This window comes from Canis aureus, chromosome 27 (assembly GCF_053574225.1).
Source record: "Canis aureus isolate CA01 chromosome 27, VMU_Caureus_v.1.0, whole genome shotgun sequence".
NCBI lineage: Eukaryota > Metazoa > Chordata > Mammalia > Carnivora > Canidae > Canis > Canis aureus.
Window position 1 is genome coordinate 23130098 of NC_135637.1, and position 22647 is coordinate 23152744.

At 50.8% G+C, this 22647-nt stretch overlaps 1 protein-coding gene across 4 annotated transcripts in view; it reads left to right on the plus strand.

Annotated features, from left to right (window-relative positions):
• Positions 1 to 22647, plus strand: part of MYO18B (myosin XVIIIB) — a 255491-nt gene that overhangs the window by 53626 nt on the left and 179218 nt on the right. For all 4 annotated transcript variants that reach the window (XM_077876109.1, XM_077876111.1, XM_077876110.1 and 1 more), the window contains exons 13-15: positions 16008 to 16181; positions 19435 to 19525; positions 21682 to 21874. In XM_077876109.1, the coding sequence (XP_077732235.1) occupies positions 16008 to 16181; positions 19435 to 19525; positions 21682 to 21874 (458 nt within the window). The remainder of the gene's footprint in view (positions 1 to 16007; positions 16182 to 19434; positions 19526 to 21681; positions 21875 to 22647) is intronic.

Sequence of the window (22647 nt, forward strand, 5' to 3'; positions counted from 1 at the left end):
TAAAGTGACCTGTTTGAAGAGGTTGTTACATAGTGACTTGGTGAAGTCAGCCTCAGCTGGGTCTTAGGGAATGTGTTCTTACTGTGGCCAAGGGGCCACGGAGCTCCCCGGCTCTGCGCCTGTGTCCTCACCTCCCTTCTGTCTCTCAGACTTGCCATCCCAGACTGGTCCCTTGGGAAGGCAGCGGGAGGATGCTCTGGGGCTGGCTCCACTTGGCAGGCAGAAAACCCCGGGTGATTTGACATCACGGTTGGTTTGCTGTTAACCAAGGCTCATGGTCCGGGCCATCCCTCAGGAGCCATCAGGAAACCATTCATCCAACCTCGTGTCTCTTTCCTTTGGCAAAAAGTGGCCCATGTTTCATATGGCAGCAAATGGATGCTCTCTGGAGCTCACTTGATAAGGGGAGAGAGAGGGACAAGGGAAGAGCTGGGGTCTCTGAATCCAGGCTTCCCCACCTCCAGCCGTGTGATTTAACTTGTCCAGAGTGATTTCCCCTCTCTGGACTCAGCTTCCGTGTCTGTAAAATGGTAATAAATCCACCTACCTTCTACGGGCATTTGCGATGGTCAGAGACTGGATGCATCACACCTGGCACATATGAGGCGTTCAGCAAGTGCTTCAAAGTGAGAACTCCATCACTTGTTAGCTTTGGGGCTGGCCGTGGTACCATGCTGTGTGACAAATGAGCCCCAAGCTCCCACAGCTTACACATAATAATTTCATTACCTCCCGAGGCTTCAGTTGGTCTGCAGTTTGGAAGGGCTCAGCTGGCGGTTCTCTGGCTTGAGGTGTGTCCTTTGGTTGCAGTCTTGCGGGGGCTGGCACTGACAGAGCAGGGGCTGGAGGAGGCTGGCACCAGCCGGGCATCTCCCTCTCCTGTGTGGTCTCCGGTCTCCCTGCATGGGCTTGTTTGGGCTTCAGATGCGAGTTTCCAACCTGGAAGCTTTTCTGAGCTGGCCTCAGATATCATGCAGCATCCTTTCTGTCGTGTTCTATGGGTTATAAGCTTCAAAGGGCAGGGGAACCAGACTCCACCCTTGGCGATGGGCAGCAACAAGGTTCTAGAACACATAGAGAGATAGGGGTGTGGCCATGTTTTGCCACAGTGGCTTTGAGCAAGTCACTTTAGCTTTCTGAGGCTTAGTTTTCTGGCCTCTACAATGGGACTGAAAAGAGCACTGACCTCACAGGTCCACCATGCAGATGGACTGAGATGCTGTGTGTCAGGGACGGGGCACAGCGCTGGGCACTGCGTGAGTCCTGGTTGCTGGAAGTTGGGATACCACGAAGCTTGTAAAATTCCACAGCCAAGGCTTCCCGGTTCTCTGCAGGGGTAGCAAGAAGACACTTCTGCTCCCTGCTTTTATTACCAGTGCTCCCCCTGGCCCCGGCCACTATCCTTTGCTGTCGCACCCTCTTCCCACAGAAGAGTACATACATCAAGGATGAACTTGGTTCCCTCTCTGCAGAGAGAAACTATTTCTGTGTCTCGGATCCCCCTGGCTGTGTGAGTGGAATCAGACACAACACTCTTCCCAGGAATGATCTCCATGAACGAAGCCTTCTTGCCGTTCCCTGCTCTCCACCTCAGCCCAGGCCTGGGGGTCCTTTCATCTGCGTTTTCCCTTTGAATCCTCCCAGCACCCCTGACAGATAGGGAAAGAATCCTCATTTTGAACTGAGGATGCAGAGGCTGAGAGGTCATGTGACATTGCCAAAGTCACACGCATCACGTAGTGGACCCAAGGGCTTAGGGTCATTGTCTGCTTGCCTCCCGGGCCCCTGCCCTTCTCTGCCAGGCCAGCCAGCTGCCCAGTTCTTGTGTGCAAGCTGGGTGCCCAGACGCCCACCTCTCCCCTAAGAGCTCCTTCTCCACACCATCTAGTTTCCATTCATGTCTCTGTCTGGTCTCCAGTCCCTGTTCCTCCATCTGGAAGGTTATCCCGTTAAGCAGAATTAAAGTTGGAGAGCTCAGAATTGAGGCTAAAGGCCTGGGTTCTGGGACCAGGATGACTGATCCGTGTTCAATCCCTGCTCTCCTGCACAATCCCGGCCACTCCCTCGACTTTGGAGACTCAGTGTCCTCATCTGTACAATGGGAGTAATAATAGTGCTTACCTGCCAGGGTTCTTGTGAGGCTCACATCATTTCATTGGAATATGTGAAACTCCGTCATCATGGTTATTATTGCTGGTCTTATTAACAGGAAGTCTGTCCACTTTTGGGGCGAGGGGTTTCCTAGCAAAGCTGGAGTTTGCAGGGCTGACTCGGGCTCTTCTTTCAGGATTGCCGTGGTTCTGTCTCTGTAAAAGATGATATGCATTCTCCCTAGAAAGCCAGAGACTGTCACTCTGCCTGCTGTCCCTCATTCTTTCACAAAAACGACAATAATGTGCAGGATCCAAAATAACCATGGATGAGTGATGCCTGCTTGGACGGCCCCATTGCTTTGCCTTCCTTTTCATCTGAAGGCCAATGGGAGGTTTAATTTATTATTCTTCCACTAAATGTGCCAGTCTACTTGCCACTGACCCCTTTGCCTAATATATGACACTGTGAGGCTCATATATATATCCCGAGGAGGGGCCTCGTCATTGGGTGAGGAAGGGAGGCTGCCCATCGACTGGCAACTCCCCGCGGGCTGTAATAAAGATGTCAGTCCCAAAATGGATGGGATCATAACTCGGGGAGCCCGGGTGGAGGGTGCCTGCAGGGAAGAGAGACAACAGCAGTGATGACAAAGGCCCAGCCCGCCCGCCTTCTGCTGGGTGCCTTGACTGCCAGCAGCCGGGAGGGCCATCCCGGGATTGGAGAAGGTGGCCAGATGTTCCCCACGCAGAAGGCCGCTGGGAGTCATAAAAGGGAGATCATCAACCCAGAGCCATGGCCATATATCCGAGCACTTTGTGAGGTGCATCACTGCTTAGGTTTTAAAACGACAGCACGCAGAATACCGTAAAGTTGTCTTCCTATGAGAAACAGAAACCATGCAGGACAACATAGAAGAAGAAAGGTCCCTCCTCTCCCTCCGTCCCCAGATCCCTCTGCCCTCAGAGGTGAGCATTGGTCAAGGTGTAAGGGTGACTTTGATTACAATCGATGAGCCAATACAGACACGCCGTTATTGACTAAAGTCCAGAGTTTCCATTCGGGCTCACTCTTGGTGTTGTGCCTTCTGTGGGTTTTGGCAAATGTATAATGTCATCTTCCCCTGTGACGACATCATACGGGGCAGCTCGTCACCCTAACAGGCTGAGGTTTGTTTTGTTTTGTTTTGTTTTCTCTTAAACTTTTCGATTCGAAGTCATGGGAGACTCACGGGAGGTTGGGGCAGGGATACACAGTCCCGGGAGCTTTCTCCAAGCACAGCACGGCCCGCAGTGGTGGGGCCAGCTGACCTCGGGAGACTGACCCACCGCTACGTCCACGCACGTAACAAATACACAGGCTGGCTGTTTGGTCGAGCGTTGTTTGTATATCACGATGCCTGCTTCTGTGCCTGTGAGGAGTCAAGGCGTGCCCGCTGGGTCATCGAGATGTCCTTGATTCTCTTTGTTGACTGCAGGGACCTGTCCTTTGGTTGGGGGGAAGGCTTCATATGTGAAGCAGCTCTCCTGGAGGCCGTTCAGACTGCTTTCTGCATTTTGGTGTTCTGGACAACCCCATGCTGAACATCCTTGTGTGCAGAGCTGGGGCACAGGAGCAAGTGGACATGGGTCTCCTAGACCATGTCACTGCTGGATCGAAGGGTGTGCTCACTTGACATTTGGACGTACATGGCCCTGATTCGCATCCCCGGGGCATTACATAGGTTGGCTCATTGAATCCCCACGAGCCTGTGGTGTAGATACTTCTGTTTTCATGTCCATGTGCAGGTGGGGAAGTCGAGGCTCTGAGAGGTGACAGTCACTAGCTCAGGGTCACACAGCTCTAAGTGGCCCAAAGCTGGAACTTCTGTCTGCTGTGCAGAGGAAGGTTTGGGGCAGAGGAAGCCTTGGCGTTTCAAAATGGACCTACTGCCTCCACTCTGGGGACACTCCCTCCATCCACCATTCCAGTTCTCTCTGTGCTTGTTTGTGCTCATTTCTGTTTCTTTCCTTTAAAAAAAAAAGATTTTATTTATTTATTTGAGGGAGAGACAGAGTGAGCCAGTGAGAGGGAGAACAGGAGCGGCAGGCAGAGAGAGAGTGAGAAGCAGACTCCCCGCTGAGCAAGGAGCTCAATACGGTGCTCGATCCCAGGGCCCCGGGCTCATGACCTGAGCCGAAGGCAGATGCTTAACCGACTGAGCCACCCAGGCTCCCCTCACCTCTGTTCCTGTAGGTGAAGACTGCAGGGCTCAGGGCAGCCCAGGCCAGGCCCCCATCTCCAGTTCCAGCACCCTGCCCCCTCCCCTCCCCTGACAGGGGCTTTCCCTGTCTGTCCCCCAGCGCCCGCTGCTTCCTGTCCCTAAGGACACAAGCTGCACAGTTGTAATGAGGTGTTCAGAGCTCAGTGTATGAGCACCTCATCTCTGATTAAGGTTGGCGTCTGGGCCCCAGCTGGCTGGGAACCAGGGCTGTTCATTCCTTCAGGCTCTAGGCGAAGGGACATCAAGTCACCTAGTTGGGAGGAGCAAGACAGCTGCTGTCTGGGCCTGCATGGGTTTCCTCTGCAGAGGGCCTTGGATGGCAAGCTTGGCCTCTCATAGCCTGGACCCACCCTGGCAGAGGCCAGGGAGGGCATCCCACCTGCCTGGCTCTGGGAACCCCCAGCGGTGACGGAGAGCCATCCCCTGGAAAGGGCTGAGATCATGCCAGGCCCCAGCCCCTCTTTAGATCGGGTGGACACGGAGGACCAGAGAGGGCAAGGGCCTTGCTCAGGGCCACACAGTGAGGCTGTGGGTGCAATGGCACTAGAATCTGAGTCCCCAGGCTCCTGGGCCATTCCCGAGTTCATTCTGCTCGGCTCTTCCTTCTCTCCTCCCTCCCTCCCCTTCTTCCCCCTCTTTCCTCTCTTCTCCTCCTTTCCTGTCTTCTCCTCCATGCCCTGGCTGCCCTGGGACACCACCCTCACTTCTCAAGGCAAAATTTCAGTCTGATCAAGGGAGATGGACCCAGATAAGTGCGTGGGAGATGCCCAGAGAACACTGTCGGCAGGAGACACTCGAAGTTCACAGTGGTCAGCCCCAGCCAAGGGGTCCTACCATCCGATGGGACCCCTGAGGGGGATCTTCAAAACTGAGACGAAAGTCAGGAGGGCGCTCCAGGTGGAGGAGCCTCACGGATCAAAGTCTGGAGCCTCTGTGTTCCCCTCCTCCAAGTACCAACCTAACAGGCAACGCTGGGTCGACACAGGGCTCTGATTAAGAGCAGATTGCCGCACGGCCCTGCCACCTAGAGATGGCACCGATCTGCTCTTGGACCCAGCATCTCCCGGGCCGGTCCCCTCCCGGGCCCCAACCCACCGCCTGCCTCTGTGTAGACCAAGGCCCCGCATCCTCAGCCCGGCCCCAGCTGGTGACTTGGCTCCCCGCCCGGCAGCTGGTGCAGCCGGGCCTATTCTGGGCCACAGGCAAGGATTTATTCTACATTTTCTGAGCATATTGAATTCATTCATTAAAGCTGAAATGGCTGCTCTGGGATGTAAACAATTATATTTTTAAAAAGCTCCGCAAAACCCTGAAGTGGCCGCTGCTAGAAGGCATCACCTGCGGGAGGCCCCGCGCCTTGGGAGGGCCTTGAGTGGAAGGCTGGCCCGCCTGGAGGTCCAGGTTCCACAGAGGCCGAGCCACTCACTTGCTGGGTGGCTCTGCCAAGGCGTCTCCCCCCTTCTTAGCCTCTGTTTCTCACAAGTGATGATAGCAGCTGATATTTATCTAGTGCTTACTATGAGCCAGGCACTACACTAAGAGCTTTGGCCATCTCAGCAATTCCACGGAGTGAATGCTATTACCTCATTTTACAGATTAAAAATCTGAGGCTCAGAGAGGGGAAGGACTTGCCTCATGGGGGTGGGCCAGGTGCTCTCTGGGCTCTCCTTAAGCCTTGATCGCCAGAGACCCTACTAACTTTTTGTTGGGGGCAGAGGGACGAAAGCTAGGACTCCTCTGTGTGTGCCTGGACTCGCCATTCGAAGACAGCGCAGCTGATAACAACCCTGAAGACGATGATGGACTCCTTCGCGGTTGCTGTTTACGGAGAAGCCACTCTGCCAGGCATGATTTGCGTGTGGTTATTCCATTAAATCTTTGTATCCCTACATGGTAGGTTATACCCATTTTATGGATGAGTCAGTGGAGGCTCAGAGAGGTAAAGTAAGTTGTCTAAGGTCGCGGACTTGGGAAGGGGAGGAGCCCAATTTTGGACCAAGGAGTTCTTACCCTCCTGTCTTTATGCCACATTATGTCGTGTAGTCCATGGCATCTTCGGTAAATGCAAATCCTAATGAGGCCTTTTTGCACGGTTGGTGCATTGATGAGATCACGTGCTCACTCGGCACAGGGTCGGGCACGTGGTGAGCCCTCAGGAAGCACTAGGGCTGTTGTTGGGCTTTCCTTGGGCCCCAGGAAGCAGCTCCAAAGGGGACAGTGTGATTTCTGAGCGGCCCGTTCTTCTTGTCTTGCTGAGGGACACTTGACTGTAGAAGAAGCATTTAGGGGGGGGGGCCAGCCAGGGCTGCTTTGTGGCCTCACTAGCTGTGTGGCCTCGGGCAAGTCGCTCAGGCACCCGCTGCTGGCCTCGCAGCTGAGCCTTTGCTCCTAGAGTTCCCCAGAGTGACAGTCGTGCCCTCCACCTGAGCCCTCCCTGATGGCCCTGCTCCTTAGCTGAGCTCACTGGCTCTGGGGACATCCTCAGGCAGCTTCACACCCACTGTCTCCTTTCATCCTTCAAACAACCTTGTGGGAGAGGAGCCACCCATTTCACAGACACGGAAACTGATGCTCAGAGAAGGGATACGTCGTGCTCAAGATCTCACAGCCAGGCTGCATCTGTTTTGGGGATGTCCAGCGTTTACTTCTTTCCATAGTTCCCACCACCCCAAAGATGCCATGTCTGCTTTTTCCCTCCAGCCTCTTGATCATATTAGCTCAGGACACTCCTCTCCATCCTCTCTCCTCTTGTAAATTCCTGATGCCTGTTGGCATACTCAAGGTTCTGAGAAGTCCTGTGGGAAAGCAACCATTTTCCTTGATTTAATCTGATGCTGCCCCGAGTGATTTATCTGGTGAGACTTCTTTTTCCAAAACATCTGCTCATACTCCTGAGAGCATTGGGAGTGGTCTGTGCATTGTCTTCCAGCCATTAGGGTGTGAGCAGTGATTCCAGTTGAGTTATGACTGATACCAGTTGGGTTGTAGATGGCTTATTGGCCAGGTCTTGCAGGGACCACTGACTGGGCAGATAGGCAAAGGTCCTGGGACAGATGGCAGCTTTCTCCAAAGCCAGATAGGTGGAACAATATGTCCAGGTGTGGAGGGCTGCCTGGTGCCTGGAGGCAGCATATGACATGCAGGAGGAGCCTTAAGAAGCAGGAAGGACTTGCAAGTTCCAGCCTGTAAGGGTTGCATTTTCCATGGTCTCAACAATAGAACTTTGCTGGGCACCCCTGGGCAGGAAGCCACAGGTACCCGAATTAAGTTGGGTCCTGGGGTTTCTCTCGCTGACCCATTTGTCCCCTTTGAGGGCAGAAATCTCAGAGCGTGATCATAATTATGGGAGCTGACATTTATTGAACAGACCCTGTGCCAAGCGCCCTGCAAGAGTAATCTTACTGAGGCTTCCCAAGAACTTCTTGGGGGGTAGATTCCCATTTCATAGGAGAGGAAATGGAGGCTCTAGGAGGTGACAGGACCTCCTCAGGGGGCTTTAGGCAGGACAGGGGGGATTTGAACCCAGGCAGTCTGTCTGCAGAGCACTCCTGCTTTTCCTTCTAGCGTCTATAGACTTCTAGGCTCATCTCTTCCCTGCAGGTGGCCTTCTTCTCAGGCATCCGAATTGTAAACCTCTGTGTGAGGAAATGTGACCCAGATGCACCAGCGTTATAAATAAGTCACATAATGTTCAGTAATTCAGCAACAGCATGGCTATTGTTGGAAGTTGTTGGAAGGAGAAATAACTCGGTTATTAATAAATGCAGGAGGCCGCAGTCATTGATAGCAATTGAACTCATGGAGCACGGGGGAAAACAGTTGTATTATTTTTTTTTCCTCTTTATCTCTCTCTCTCTCTTTTTTTTTTTTTTTTTTTTGGACTGAACATAAAAGGAAAAACCTGCCTGTGCAGGTGGATTTGAGCTACTCAGAAACTGGTCCCATTACATTCCCTTGCTCCTTCCTTTTTTCTGTCTCTCATTTGCTCCCTTGTGCAGCCTCTAATTCAATCCCAGCCTGCCCCTTACCAGCAGAGTGACCTTGGGTAAGTGACTCTGGTAAGACAATTTGTCTAGGGCCACCTGGTTCATTAGAGGGCTCTTCTTGCTAAACCAGTGTTTCCTAAACTAGTGTCTCATGGGACGTTAGACCTACAAGATGCTCCTGAAAGCATTCTGAGGCCGATTTAGTCTAAACAGAGCATCCCTTTCTTGGGGAGTCATTAGATATACTTTAAAGGCTCTGAGAAGTCCTGCAGTTAAGAAACTTGTTTCACCAAGCAATGACCAATTTGATATGATATGATCATTTTTTCCCGGTGACGCTGATGCACATTCCATGGAACGACAACTGTAAGGAGCCCCTTTGGGGAACTGAGCCCCAGCTGTGTAGCTGCTTTGCCCTCTTCCATACCACTCTGCCATGTGGAGAGTTTCTGACTCAGCCTTGCCCTTGGTGGCACATTGGCTGGAGCCAGGCCTCACTCACCCCAGATATGCAAATGGCTTCAGAGGAACAAAGACACAAAGAAATAGCCTGTCAAGCCTTGGGTCCCTTTCAGAGAACCTTTCTTTGACCTCAATAATTGAAGGGAAATCCAAACCAAACCAAATCTTGCTAAGTGTGATGAGCCTCTAAGGCCTTCTCTGAGTCTTAGCACCTGACGTGGGTAGAGCTGCTGATGCGAGGGTTCAAGGCCAAGACGGTGCCTATTGGAGGTGATCCCAGGAAGTACTGGGAGGCTCTTGAGGAGGGGAAGTGGGGAAGGGAGGCAGCCATGAAGGGTGTGTTATCAAGCCAGCTACCCCTGTGGGCAACCAGGGCTCTATCCCGCCAGAGACCTCTGGGGGGCAGCATAGAACACGTACCCCAGCTATCCCACCCAAAGGGCATCACCTGCCCTCATTGGTTGAGGGCTGAGGATTTTAATTCCTTGGCCCTTCCAGCCTCCCCTTGTATGAGCAAGTGCCATCAGGAGGAAACGCCTCATCAGGACGGGGCACAGGAAGCCCCAGGGGTATGGGGAGCTATGACAGCTCTGCTGCAGGTCTCCCCAGCCCCATGTTGCCATCTGAAGCCTGTCCCTGTTTCCTTTTGATTTGACCTACATACAGCCCATGTGTAGGCTCAAGCTAGATCTAAAGCGGGATATGTGGGGGTACCAGGTTAGGGGAGCCTAACCCCCTGTCACTGACCTGGAGGTCGGGGACCTGGACTCAAGTTCTAGGTCAGCCACTTGCAGGCTGTGTGACTTAGGGCAGGGCAGTATTCCTTTCTGCATTTCAACAGCTTCTACTACTTAACAACACCCAGCCTGCAGACCTTGCAAGGCGATCGGCTTTTCAGCCAAGGTCGCAGGACTGTCCTTGCCCTCAGTGTAGACACAGGTGGGTGGACTTCCTCCAGGCCATGGTGAGATGCATGGGCCATTTGTCACTAAGAGTAAGAACAGAGTTGGCATCTGCAAATAATTTTTTTTTTATAGAGAACAGATTCAAGGGTGGGTGGTTCCAATCACACATCCGTTGTATTTATGTAAATCCAACCGTGCATGCAAAGCGAATGCGAGGCTGGTGGTTACAGGTGTCTATCTTTTCCTAAGTCACGGCCCCTAAAGGCAAGCTGCCCATTTCCTTTGCTGCGCCGCCTGGGGGAAGGCTTGCTGCGTTGGACTTGGGAAGATAAGCTACAGTACTATTTGCTACAGGCAATTGGAGATTCTCAAGTGGGGATTTTAAGGGCACTGGAGTTTTTTGCCTTAGACTCTGTCTTGAGATTGATACTCATTACGAGAGAAGACCCCTCTGCACAGCACCCTGCTTAGGATATTGAGTGCTGGAGGCAGGAGACATGAATTCAAATCCTGCCTCTGCCCCCTACCAGCTGTATGGCCTTGGAAGGTCACCCCGAGGTGACCAATTTTCTCATAATTCAAGTGGTGATGTTACCATTTTCCTCACAGGGCCACGGGGACAATTAAATGAGGCAGCAGGGTTCAGTGCTTAGCCCAGGCTGGCACGGGGTAGGTGTAGAGTACATGCTGCTGGCTGCTGTTATGATAGTAAGGTCACCTTTGTAATACTGTCAAACATTTACATTCTGATTTCTTTTTTTTTCCTGGGTGGGTGAGACAGAGGAGGAGTGACAGGTGGCTGCCAGGGAGCGTGTCCTACTGCTCAACATCACATGTCCTGTGTGATGCTTGCAGAAGAGGGAGAGGATCCCTACATGTAGTGTGCAGAAGCCAGACTGTGGTTCTCCCTGTTGGGGTCCTGGTTCCCACCAGAGACCAGCAGAATAGCTGGCAGCCAGATGCACAAGCCTGAAATGATCTCTGCATTTAGCTTTGGCATCGTTCTGGGCAACGGCTCCTTGCCTCCTGGTGGGTGGCAGAAAGCTCCTGGACTGAGTGCGTGCTTCCCCTCTGGAGGGGGCTCGAGGCCGGAGGACATCCACACATCCGCCCCACAAAGAGTGCCCTCCGAGGAGCCCGGCTCCATCCTGTCTGTTTCCATTTCTGTCTCTCTGCTTCTCTCACTTTTGTTTTGTCTTTTGTTTGATCTTTCCTGTTCAAAAAGGCTGTTTCTAAGGTTCAGATGGCGGGTGCCATGCAGAGAGCAGAACACAGAGATTCTCTCTCCCCAGTCTTGGCCAAGCGGGGAGGGAAAGTGGGCAGGGCTGGCCATCATGGAGAAGCATGCATTCCTTTCTCAATTGCTTCCATCGTTTAATCACCCGCTTTACAAATGTTTATTGAGCACCTCCTGGTGCCAGCTCTGATCCGGATAGAGCAGTGAGCATACAGACTCTATTCAAGCAGACCAGCGGGTGGCTACTGCACAGTCTGAGACCCGCACACGAGGCTGGGAATCCTGCTCCGCCCCTGCTCCCTGCAACACCTTGGACCAGAAGCTAGACCTTGCTGTGTCCGTTCCCCATCTTTGAATGATCTCAGTGCTTTTGATGAGAGTAAAGGAGAAGAGTCAGAGGAGGCACTTAGCACAGTGTCCGGCGCATGCTGCTGCTTGAAGGCTGTCCTTGTTCATTAAGTGATGGCTTTTCAGGAGAGTGAGCCATTGTGTACATGAACCTCGCTTGGACAGGAATCTTCAACCTCGGGGGCATTTCAAGTACAGCTTTGTCCTTGGCTTTGGGGTAGGTTGGTGGGAGGTGCTGAGCCAACAGGTGTCCGCCTTTCTGTAGAGCTGGCCCAGATCCAAAGTGCCCGGGTTCGTTATCCATCCCCAAATCCTCTCCTGAAGCTATGGATAGACAGATCCACAGGGAGTCCCTACAGCCGCAGGGATGGAACAATCCTTGTTGGGTGAGTGGTGCCCTCTTCGTTTTCACAGGCAGAGAAAGGACTAGAAAGTTACTGATCGCCTTCTCAGGGCCAGGCACTCTGTTGGGTATCTCCCATGTAAGTGGAACCATGTCAACGCATCCCTGCAGCTCTATGAAGTGTGTGGGGTTTTATGACTATATTACAGATGACAAAATGGAGGCTCAAAAGGGCTGTGCAACTTGCCCAAAGACTGGCAGTGGGAAAGGCAGGAAACGGGAAAGGGACTCAGATTCTATCGGTCCAGTGTCTGTGTTCCTGTCCCTGTCTCAGGTGCCAACTTTCTCAGGCCCCATTGAGGAGGCTTTGGCTTCCACCCATGTCTGAACAAAGATAGAGGAACCCATGGGTTGGATCTTGTACACCAGCCAGCTTTCAGGGAACTGGAAGCAAAAATGCATTTTCTGGGGCACCTGGGTGGCTCAGTGGTTGAGCGTCTGCCATTGGCTCAGGTCATGATCCTGAAGTCCTGGGATCGAGTCCCACATCAGGCTCCCTGCATGAAGCCTGCTTCTCCCTCTGCCTGTGTCTCTGCCTCTCTCTATGTGTCTCTGGTGAATAAATAAATAAAATATTTTTAAAAATGCATTATCCCGGTGAAGCTTCCTTGGGTGCTCCCTGGATTTCCCCAGCAGGGTGCTGCTCAGCGATCGAACTGAGAAATATCCCCCTTGTCAGGCGGGATGTGGAGTCAGGTCGAGTGCATTCACTTCTCCTACTTTCAGAAAGAGCCTTTGCTAATTCCCTTCTTGACTCCTCCCTGGCTCAGCCAGGTACAGAAGGTCACTGCAAGTGGAGTGCGGGGGACTATTTTGGGTTGACAGGGCAGGAGAGGGACAGGACATTGCCCATCTAGAACACTATCTCTTATTCAATTCCCTTTCAACCTCCAACCCAGGAAGAAAGAAGTCTCACTCAGGGCTAACAGTCTTTAAAATCTCTAATACTCGCTAATCTTGCATTTTGATAAAGAGAGAGCCACCCTCCGGTTCCCAGGTAACTAATTAGAATCGAATGATACTTTGGTGCTCGGATTATATTTATCTCTACTTTCCATTTGTGACAAGTGATAATGATGTTGGTTTGCAAACTAGCCCGAGTGCACCGAGGGCAAGGAGAGAGCAAAGAAAGCGGACGCCCACTCCAGATTGGTGGGCAGCAGGTGTAATAAGCCAAGGAGCTTACCTACGAGGTTTGCCTCCGCTGGCCAGCCCTGTACATCTCTGCACCCACCACCAGAACCTTAAAAGTTTATACAGAGTCACATATTCAGTCCAGATGGTCTCAACAACACCGTCCTCACTCAAGGCTACGTCCTTGAAGACAGCTTCCGCTGTGGGAACGTGGGTGGAATGTACACTTCATGGACAGGGGAAGGGGTGGGGAGCCTCCAGTGGCCCGGAGGCCAGCTCGAAGGTGAAGGGGCGGTCGCGTCCTCTCAATTGGCTCCCTCCAACCAATGGGTTCTCATTTAAGATAATGTTGTAACATTTCTTTTCACAATGTGTCTAGTTAAGTGAGAGAGATAAACAAGTCCATTTTAAAGAAAGTCTTATGTGGGGTCACAAGGCTATGGCCGATTTCCTAAAAGTGATATTTGAAGGATTGATTTTGGTGAAATCGTGGTTCTTGTACTTACTGTCCATCTGATTTCTGGTGATGTATCTGAGTCGGTTTTCTCATCTGTAAAATGGGAATGATACGACTGCCTTTTGGGACCGTTGTGAAGACTTCACGATGATGATGATGATGATGATGATGATGATGATGATGAGTAATCACAGCTAACATGTACTGAGCTTTCTCCTCCTGTCACACCTGGGACTCTGATGCAGGCTTTCTGACTCCAAAAGCCACGAGCTGTGCAAAGGTGACATGTTGAATAAAATAGGGTCAATAAATGGTGACTGCTTTCATCACCACCATCATCACCTTCTTCATCATTTTTGCAAGTGGCAGGACTTTTTATTAACCACGTTACCTCCTTGGTAACTGAGTTAATAACTCAGTGTTATTAACACTGAGATTCAGTGTTATCATCTGTAAAATAGGAATTGTCTCTTGTGATGATCAGGGCTGAGTAACTGGCACAGAGGAGGATGTCAGTAAGCAGTGGCTCGTGGTGCTGGGATGGCTCAGTTGGTTAAGGGTCGCCTTCAGCTCAGGTCATGATCTCTGGGGTCGTGGGATCGAGGCCCAAATCAGGCTTCCTGCTCAGTGGACAGTCTGCTTCTCCCTCTGCCCGTCCCCCCTGGCTTGTGCTCCCTCTTTCTCTCTCTCTCTCAAATAAGTAAGTTCTTAAAAAAAAAAAAAAAAAAAAGCAGTGGCTATTTGTGGCCCTCAGTGACCTGGGGCCAGAGCTCCTTTTCCTTGAGTAGCATCCAAGTCCCACATTAAGTCTTTGTCTAAATTTCTAATTTTGCCTTAAGCTGGGCTGTTGGTACTTGTGATTTTTATTTCAAAGAAGGAAACACATGTATGGGGAGATAAGCAATGGGAGGAAATTATTTAAGGATGACACTGTTATTTGTTTTAATCAGCCATTAATTTGTTATTTGGATTACAAAGTTACTATGCAAACCCTGTAGAAAATTTAGAAAACACAAAACACCCTTACTCAGCTATGACAGTCAGATATGACTGTTAATATTTGGATGTATTTTATTTATTTATTTGTTTATTTATTTATTTATTTAGCAAGGTCGGGGGCAGAGGGAGAGACAGAGAATCTTAAGCAGGCTGCATACCCCACAGGGAGTCAGATGTGGGACTCGGTCTTACAACCCTGAGGTCATAACCAGAGCTGCAATCAAGAGTCTGATGTTCAGCCAACTGAGTCACCAAGGTGACTCTTACTATTTCATTTTATAGCATTTTAGAATAACTTATACAGTTGACATCATACTCTAGTACAGTTTTCTAATTTGATTTTTATTTAATATAAATATTGTTCATATTGTACAATCTTTGTTGTTGATCTTAAGATTAAAAAAATTTTATTTATTCATGAGGACACACAGAGAGAGACAGAGACACAGGCAGAGGAAGAAGCAGACTCCCTGCGGGAAGCCCGATGTGGGACTTGATCCTCAGACCCCGGGATCACAACTTGAGCCAGACAGATGCTCAACCACTGAGCCACCCAGACATCCCTGTTGTTGATCTTAAATGGCTTTTTAAAAAATTATTATTTTTTAATTTATTTTTTATTGGTGTTCAATTTGCCAACATATAGAATAACACCCAGTGCTCATCCCGTCAAGTGCCCCCCTCAGTGTCCGTTACCCAGTCACCCCCACCCCCCGCCCACCTCCCTTTCTACCACCCCTTGTTTGTTTCCCAGAGTTAGGAGTCTCTCATGTTCTGTCTCCCTTTCTGATATTAAATGGCCTTATAATAGTTCGTAGAGTGGTTCCTCATTGAGTCTTCAAACTCTTTTGATTCGTCCTCATGCCCCCCTTATATCCCTGCCACCTGGCCTTCTCAGCATTTCTCTAATACACTATGCTCATTTTTTGCCTCAGGGTCTTTGTAAAGTATCCTCCTTATACCTCTAAAGCTCTTCCCCTGGTTCTTTAGGTAGCCAGCTCCTTCTCACTTTTCATAACCCAGTTCAGGTATCACATCCTCAGATAGAGCCCACTTTGACAACCATAGATCCACAGGGTTGCTCTCTATTTCTCTTGATCTCATCTCTTGGTTTTGTTTTCTCCTTAAAGGGGAAAAACTTTATAATTTTATCCTTAATTTATCTTATTCATCTATTTGTTTACTTATATATTGTATTACTTTCTCAATAGATTATAAGCACAGGCACCTTGAGTTGAGGGCAGGCACCTTATCTGTCTTGCTCATCATTGATTTCCCAGTGGCTAATGCTATCTGTTGCACAGTAGGAGCTCAGTAAGTGTGTTTTGAATAAATGGGTGGACGGTGAGATGGTTGAGTATGTGGCTGGGTGGGTAGTTGAATGGATAGGTAGGTGGGCAGCAGCGGGTAGTGGATGGATATGTAAGTGGATACACGAGAGGACAAATCACACTTTTACTAACAATTACCCAATTCCCCATTTAGAGAGTCCACATGATAATTTTAATTGCTTTGAAAAAGTGAACAATGCAAATTGCAAGGAAGTAGGATAAGCATGTCTCTTGGGAAAGCTGACCCCTGCCCAGGCTGGTTGTTGAGGCTCCCTGCTGAGGGTGGGTGGCCCAGAGGGTGGGAAACGGTGAGATCCCTGAGGACCATTGGGGCCCACCCACTCCATGCCCGGGACTTCACCACCATACTTCTGCTTTGTCCCTCTTGCAGTGGGCCGGAAGCAGTTCATGCGGTTTGAGTGGGCAAACCATGCAGCTGAGGCCCTGGGCTGTGAGTATGAGGAGCTGAACACCGCCACCTTCAAGCACCACTTGCGACAGATCATTGAGCAAGTGACATCTGGGCCGAGCCGGCGGGGTCCAGAGGAAGAGGAGACCAGCTCAGGTGCTACACTGCTGCCTCTCTGGGTGGGCTGGGTTCCTCCCATGGGCCAGCCCCTGTGGACGTTCCAACAGGCCTTCGCCTACTTACCAGGACCTGTTATATGCGGACCTTCTGGGTGCAAGGGAGGCACCTATGGGCGAAGTGGATATGGTCCCTACCTTCACAGTGCTAGTGCCAAGTAGCTCTGTCCAGAGTCCTGAAGGTTCTACTGAAACCTGGGAGGGTGCCCTGTGCTATGGAGAGGGGACACTGAGCAGTACCAAGGGGAAAACACTTTTCCACTGGCTGTTATGTTTATTGAGCCATAGGAGTTAGGAGTTATGATCTTTCCCCCCTACCCTGTCAGGGGAAAGGCTGGCCTCCCAGTTTGAGGAATAGAAATAAGACTGTGATGGCCAGGGGGGCTGGGAGGTAGTTGAGGCTGGAGAGCCGGGTAGTGGTGATAAGCTCATATAAGACTCTGCAAACTAGGGTTTTTATGCTCAGACCCATGAGAAACCATGCAGAAGCACAGGCAGGAAATGCCATGATTTGACTTGTTCTTCAAATGGCTCAGCCAGAGGGAAGCCTGGGGAATGGGTGGGAGAAGGGAGACCATGAAGGAACCTACACAGGTCACCTAATGAAATGCTGGTGGTTACACAAGGAAGTGGTAGTACAGCTGGGATGGGCAGGGCATGTTCAAGGTCTGCTTCACACTAGAGATGATAGCATGGGCCTGGGGGGAAAAGAGGGACCAGGGCAGCCTCTAGGACTTCGGCCTAGGTGGGTGGAGGTGTAGGGATGCTTTCAACTGATGTAGGGGGAAGCCAGAGGGCTTTGTATGGCACCTGCTGGAGCATGATCCACTGGGTCCTAAATCTGCAGCCTCCACCAACCAGATGCTTTGGCTGCAGGAGGTGAGGGCACAGGGACTGTGAGTCCCTGAGAACTAAGAGTGGTTGTCCCAGAGGCTGCAGAGTCTGGCATTAGTGGGTAGCACTGTTTTTGAACTGTGGTTTTGGGGCCCACCTCTCAGAGGCCCCTTAGATCCTCAGAGCTGCTCCACTCCAGGGACTTCAGCTTGATGACTAGTGTCACTTGGATGCCACTAGCCTTTTGTTTGCTTGTAGGTCCAGGTATGAGCTGGAGTATGCTTATGGTTACTCTTCCTCTTTGAAACACACACCCACACCCCACACTATACACTCAGCACACATGCATCCATGTACACACACATGCACAAACATACACCACACACACTCACACCCTGCAGGAAGCACACACACGTGCACAGAAACATGAGCATATGGGCATGCACATTCAAACATTAACACTAATTACCTCTCAGGCCAAGGTATTAAGGGTAGGTGTGAAAAAGACAGGGGAGCAACGGGCTTAGGAGAGATGCTGAGAGGTTGTGGGTTGCCTAGCAACAGCCCAGGTTCGGGGTGGAGCTACCGGAGGGATGGGAAGTGCTTTGGGGCTGCAGGGGGCTGCCTGGAGTGTACAAGCAGAACTGTGTCTCCAGGCACGGTGCAGATGTGAAAATCACGTTTCTGATTCTATGGATGGAAGCAGAATGTAAAGGTTAGGAGTTATGATCTGACCATCCCTTCCTAATTTCTCACTCTGCTTTGTTCAATGCACCCTCATCAAGGCTGGCTATTTTAACAGGCCACACGTGCACTCTTGTGTATGTGTGTGTATGTGTGTGTGTGTGTGTTCAAACAAAATTGAGACCATGACTACAGTAATAGTTTGCTAAGCATTTTCATTCCTCCTAATGTGACAGGTAGGCGCTTTTCCCTCTCATTCAATATTCGTCTATGCCTGGCTTTAAGCACTCCTTTGTACAGACTACAAATTATCTAACCCATTTGCTATTGTTGGGTATGCAGGTTGTTTAAAAAAAAGCGATTTTCATCCAATTTAATCAACAATCAGGAGAACATATGTACCCAGAAATCCTTGTTTCTCTGAATATTTCATTAGGATAAAAGCCCAAGAGTGTAATTATTAAGTCCAAATCTATGAACGTTTTATGGCTTCTGACAGAGAACTGCCAAATTTCCTTCCAGAAAGAGGGAATGGCAAAAATGTTCTGAGTGCCTACTATGTGGCAGGCGCCGGGCTGCTCAGGGAGGCAGCTCACCGAGAGACTGTCCCCATCTTTGCGGGGCTCCCAGCCTGGTGCGGGGCCAGGGAGGAGGTTGTCAACAACCTAACTGCACAAGTAAGACTACATGAGCTCAGCACTGTAAAAGCAGGGCAGCTTTGTCCTTCCGTGTCTGGCCTGTTTCACATAGCGTGACGTCGTCTGGGTTCATCCACGTTGTAGTGAATGGCTGGATTTTCCCTTTTACGACTGAATGATCTACTTCATGTTCCTACTTATAGGCGGAATCTAAAACAGTCACGCTCTTAGAAGCAGAGAGCAGAGTGATAGTGGTTCCCCAGGGCTGAGGGGACGGGGAAAAACGAAGAGAATGACTGAAGGGTAGAGTTTTATTTGCACAAGATGAATAAATCCTAGAGTGCTGATGAGTAAGTAGACAAATTAGATCATCAGCAGGTGAATATGTCCGCTGGGCAGCACAGAGCCTACGGTTGCCATACTGTATTGTATACTGAAAATTCTTTTTCTTTTTCTTTTTTTTTATTATTATTTAAATTTAATTTGCCAACATGTAGTATAGCACCCAGGGCTCATCACATCACGATGAAAATTCTTTTTAGAGGGTAGATCTTACATGAAGTGTTCTTATCACACATGTACACACAAAGAAGGAGGGAGGAAATTCTCTAGAGTTGACAGGCGCAGGGCACTGTTTGTGGTGACGTAACTTACCTTCAAGCTCATCGGGATGGAAACACTAAATAGGTAGGTACAGCGTTTTGTATGTCAATCATTCCTCAGTCAAAAATGAATTAATTAAATCAAAAGAAGCAAGGTAGGACCAGGAACTGGCTTCACGGGGGTGGTGGTCAAGGCAGGCTCTCCTGAGGAGGTGACACTGGGCTGGTCCCCCAGGGATTAGTAGGAGCGCTTGTTGGATCAGAAGTAGGGCCAGGTGACACAGAACTGCGTAAGTCCTGATGAGACACTTGAACTTGGTTCTAAGAGCATGGGTATGTAATTTCAGCAGTGGAGGGATGAATATGAGGGAGGGGGTTTCTCTAAAGCCAGCAACCATTGCTGGGGCATGTTGTCCTTGGCCCCACACAAGAGTCTGACCACAGATGTCCACCCTTCCTTCTCTCCCCATTCCAGGGCTCAAGATGACAGGTGTGGAGTGTGTGGAGGGGATGGCCTCGGGCCTCTACCAAGAGCTCTTTGCTGCTGTGATCTCACTCATCAACAGGTAATGGCAGCCTCTTCACAGGTACACACATAAGCTCAAGCACAGGCACTTTAGCACACTGAGGTTTGGGGGAGGGTGGCTAGAGAAGAGTGAATTTTTGAGCTGGGTGGTGCTCGGTTTCAATTCTCCCTTGGTGACCCAAGGGAAATCATTTCAGCTCTCTGACCTCCCCTCCAGCTCCTGTGAAATAGCTCTACCCCCCACCGCCGCCAGGGTCATTGCAAGGATTAAGAGATAGTGCGTGTTTAACAGTTCTTCCTAATGGTGATCATAAACTACCGACAATAAAAGCTAATGATTTGGGGGCCCCCGCTAAGGCAAGGGCCTGCACTCTGTGTGTTTCATGTCTTGTATCATTTACTATGTGCATCAGCCCATTTTACAGCTGAGGTAACAGACGCGCAGAGAAGTGGCGCTGGAAGGCGGGCACAGTGCTGTGCTCCCACCTCACACCTTTACGTTTCCCTGAATAACCCACCACAACGCTATGTTTCCCTGAATAACCCACCACAACGCTCTCATCCATTTCTTTTTAAAATTCTTTGCTAAGGATGGGGAGCAACCCAGGTATCGTTTTGGAATGGGCCAGGAGCCTACCAGGCTGCAGGGGCCAGGAGCCTGATTTCTATCACTGTAAGGGCTTCTCTCCCCGGTTCCTGAGAGCAGGAAGTGTCATTAGGCTTCCGTCAGCCTGTTAGTGGGGTGAGGCTGGTGTGGAGCAGCAGAGCAGCAGGGGTTCTCCTATGATGCTGGGACACTGCATCCACTTGCTCTCTCACTACTGGAGCATTTGCCATCTGAGGCCACAGACGCATCATCTAGAAACCAAGATCGTGCATGCTTGGAGGAGGGAGTGCCAGGGGTAGGGAATGAACAGCTGGCGGGAGAAGCTGCCTCGGCCTGCAGAGGGGGGCTGCTTCATCGCATCCTTCAAACCTCCATGATACAGAACCCACTCCCCCACCACCTATGAGCACCTCATAGGTGCCTGGTTTCTTGAGTGTTAACTGATAATCTTCACACATGTCTATGTGGTGGTTGATCTTCTTGGCCCCATTGTATAGATGGAAAACCTTGACAGGTAATGCAGAAGAGCTACGGTTCGAACAAGCGCCCAGCAAAGGGTAGGGCCAATCGTGATAATAATCATAATTAATAATAATAGCAGGCAACCTTTACTAAGCACGTACCCACCCCTGCCGACCTGGCACTCAGAGCCTGGATGTCTCATGACTTCCAGCCCTCCCAGCAGGCTTCTGGGTGTGTCCATCATTGACCCTTTTGCAGCTGAGGCCCAGAGAGGTTGGGCAGCTCTCCCAAGACACACAGCCCCCTGGCTGCAGAAGGAAGGTTGGAGCCTTTGTGTGACTATTTCCAACATCTCTCAACTCCTGCATGTTGATGCAAATAATCCCTTTTCTGGCCACCCCGATAGATTCATCAAAACGATCGAAGGAGGGGCAGCCCCGGTGGCTCAGCGGTTTAGCGCCACCTTCAGCCCAGGGCATGATCCTGGAGACCCGGGATCGAGTCCCACGTCAGGCTCCCTGCGTGGAGCCTGCTTCTCCCTCTGCCTGTGTCTCTGCCTCTCTCTCTGTATCTTTCATGAATAAATAAATAAAATCTTAAAAAAAAATGATCCAAGGAGGAGAGGGCTTGAAAGAATGTCTTAAACGGAGGCACCAAATACCAAATGCATGTTGTTTTTCTATTGCAACATGTCCCTGAGAAAGACAAGGAGGCTCTGGTTCTAGTTTATGGACAATCTGTAGTGTGACCTTAAGCAAGGCATTTCTCCACTGTGGGCCTGGTGGAGAAAGAGCCTTTCCTGAAGGCCTGCTATATCCGTGAAAGGCACTTTCCACACTTTGACTCCCGTGATTCGACCTTGAATCTGACCCCTCAGCATCATCCTATTCATCCCTACAATCATTTAACAGCTGGGGACACATTGGCTCAGAGAGCTTAAGTAACTTGCCCCAGGTCACACAGCCTGTAAGCAGTGAGCCTCATTTTGGCCCTAGATTGCTAGATCCTCAGGCCCACCCAGCATGCTGCCTCAGTCTCTCCATATCTGCCATGGGGGAGTGGGGGGCGGGGGCCATCTAGGCTCTAGGGTCCCACGTGGTCCTGAGGCCTCTCTCCTCTCCCCCCAGGTCCTTCTCTTCCCACCACCTCTCCATGGCCTCCATCATGGTGGTGGACTCTCCGGGCTTTCAGAACCCGCGGCACCAGTGCAAGGACCGGGCTGCCACCTTCGAGGAGCTGTGCCACAATTACGCTCATGAGCGCTTGCAGCTGCTTTGCCACCAGCGGACCTTCGTCTCCACGCTGGAGCGATACCGGCAGGTACGACTTGGCTGCCGTGGAGCCATCGGCAGGGCTCTGGGGAGCGTGTGAGTCAGCCAGGGTTGCAGGAACGGTCCGGTCCTTCAGTAACCCTTGGCTTCCTCCTGTTTGGCCTGCCACTGAACGAAACCCTAACTCCGGGTCAGCTCCCCAGACCCCTGCCGCTCCCCTATCTCCACGCACTGCTCCCTACAGTCCCTACAGTCCGCAAACTCCAGGGAACTTCCCCCCCCCCCCCCCAGGCTTTGCACCTTCATTGGCGTGACCTGTTCCTCCTCGCCCACTTTGCCCAAGCTGGATGCTCCTCATCTAACGTGGCTTGCATTTTCCCTGTGGAAAGCCCTTCGTGCTCTGGGGCCGGGGGAGCACTCTGGATGGGAGGGTTTGCCCCGGCCTTGGGCTCCTAGGGTGGCAATACATAACAAAGTCCTAGATGCATTTCCCTCCTAGGAGCCACCCTCCAGACCCTAGGAATGTGAACCAGGAAACGCGCATAGGCATGTTCCTGCCAGCCCTTCTCTTCTTGTTTTTTTTTTTTTTTAAGTTTAAATGGAAATATTACATTTCCACAGAAACTGCATCAGTCAGTAGTGTATGGCCCAGTGAATTTATCCAATGAACATACTCATGCACGTACCACCCAGGTGAAAAGTGGAACGCTGCCAGCACCCAGGATGGCCCCATCATATCTACTGCTTCTTTCTTCCCTGAAGGGGAGGGACCTCTTTGACTCCAGCAAATGCTAATAGCATGATGTTGGAAATGACCATCTT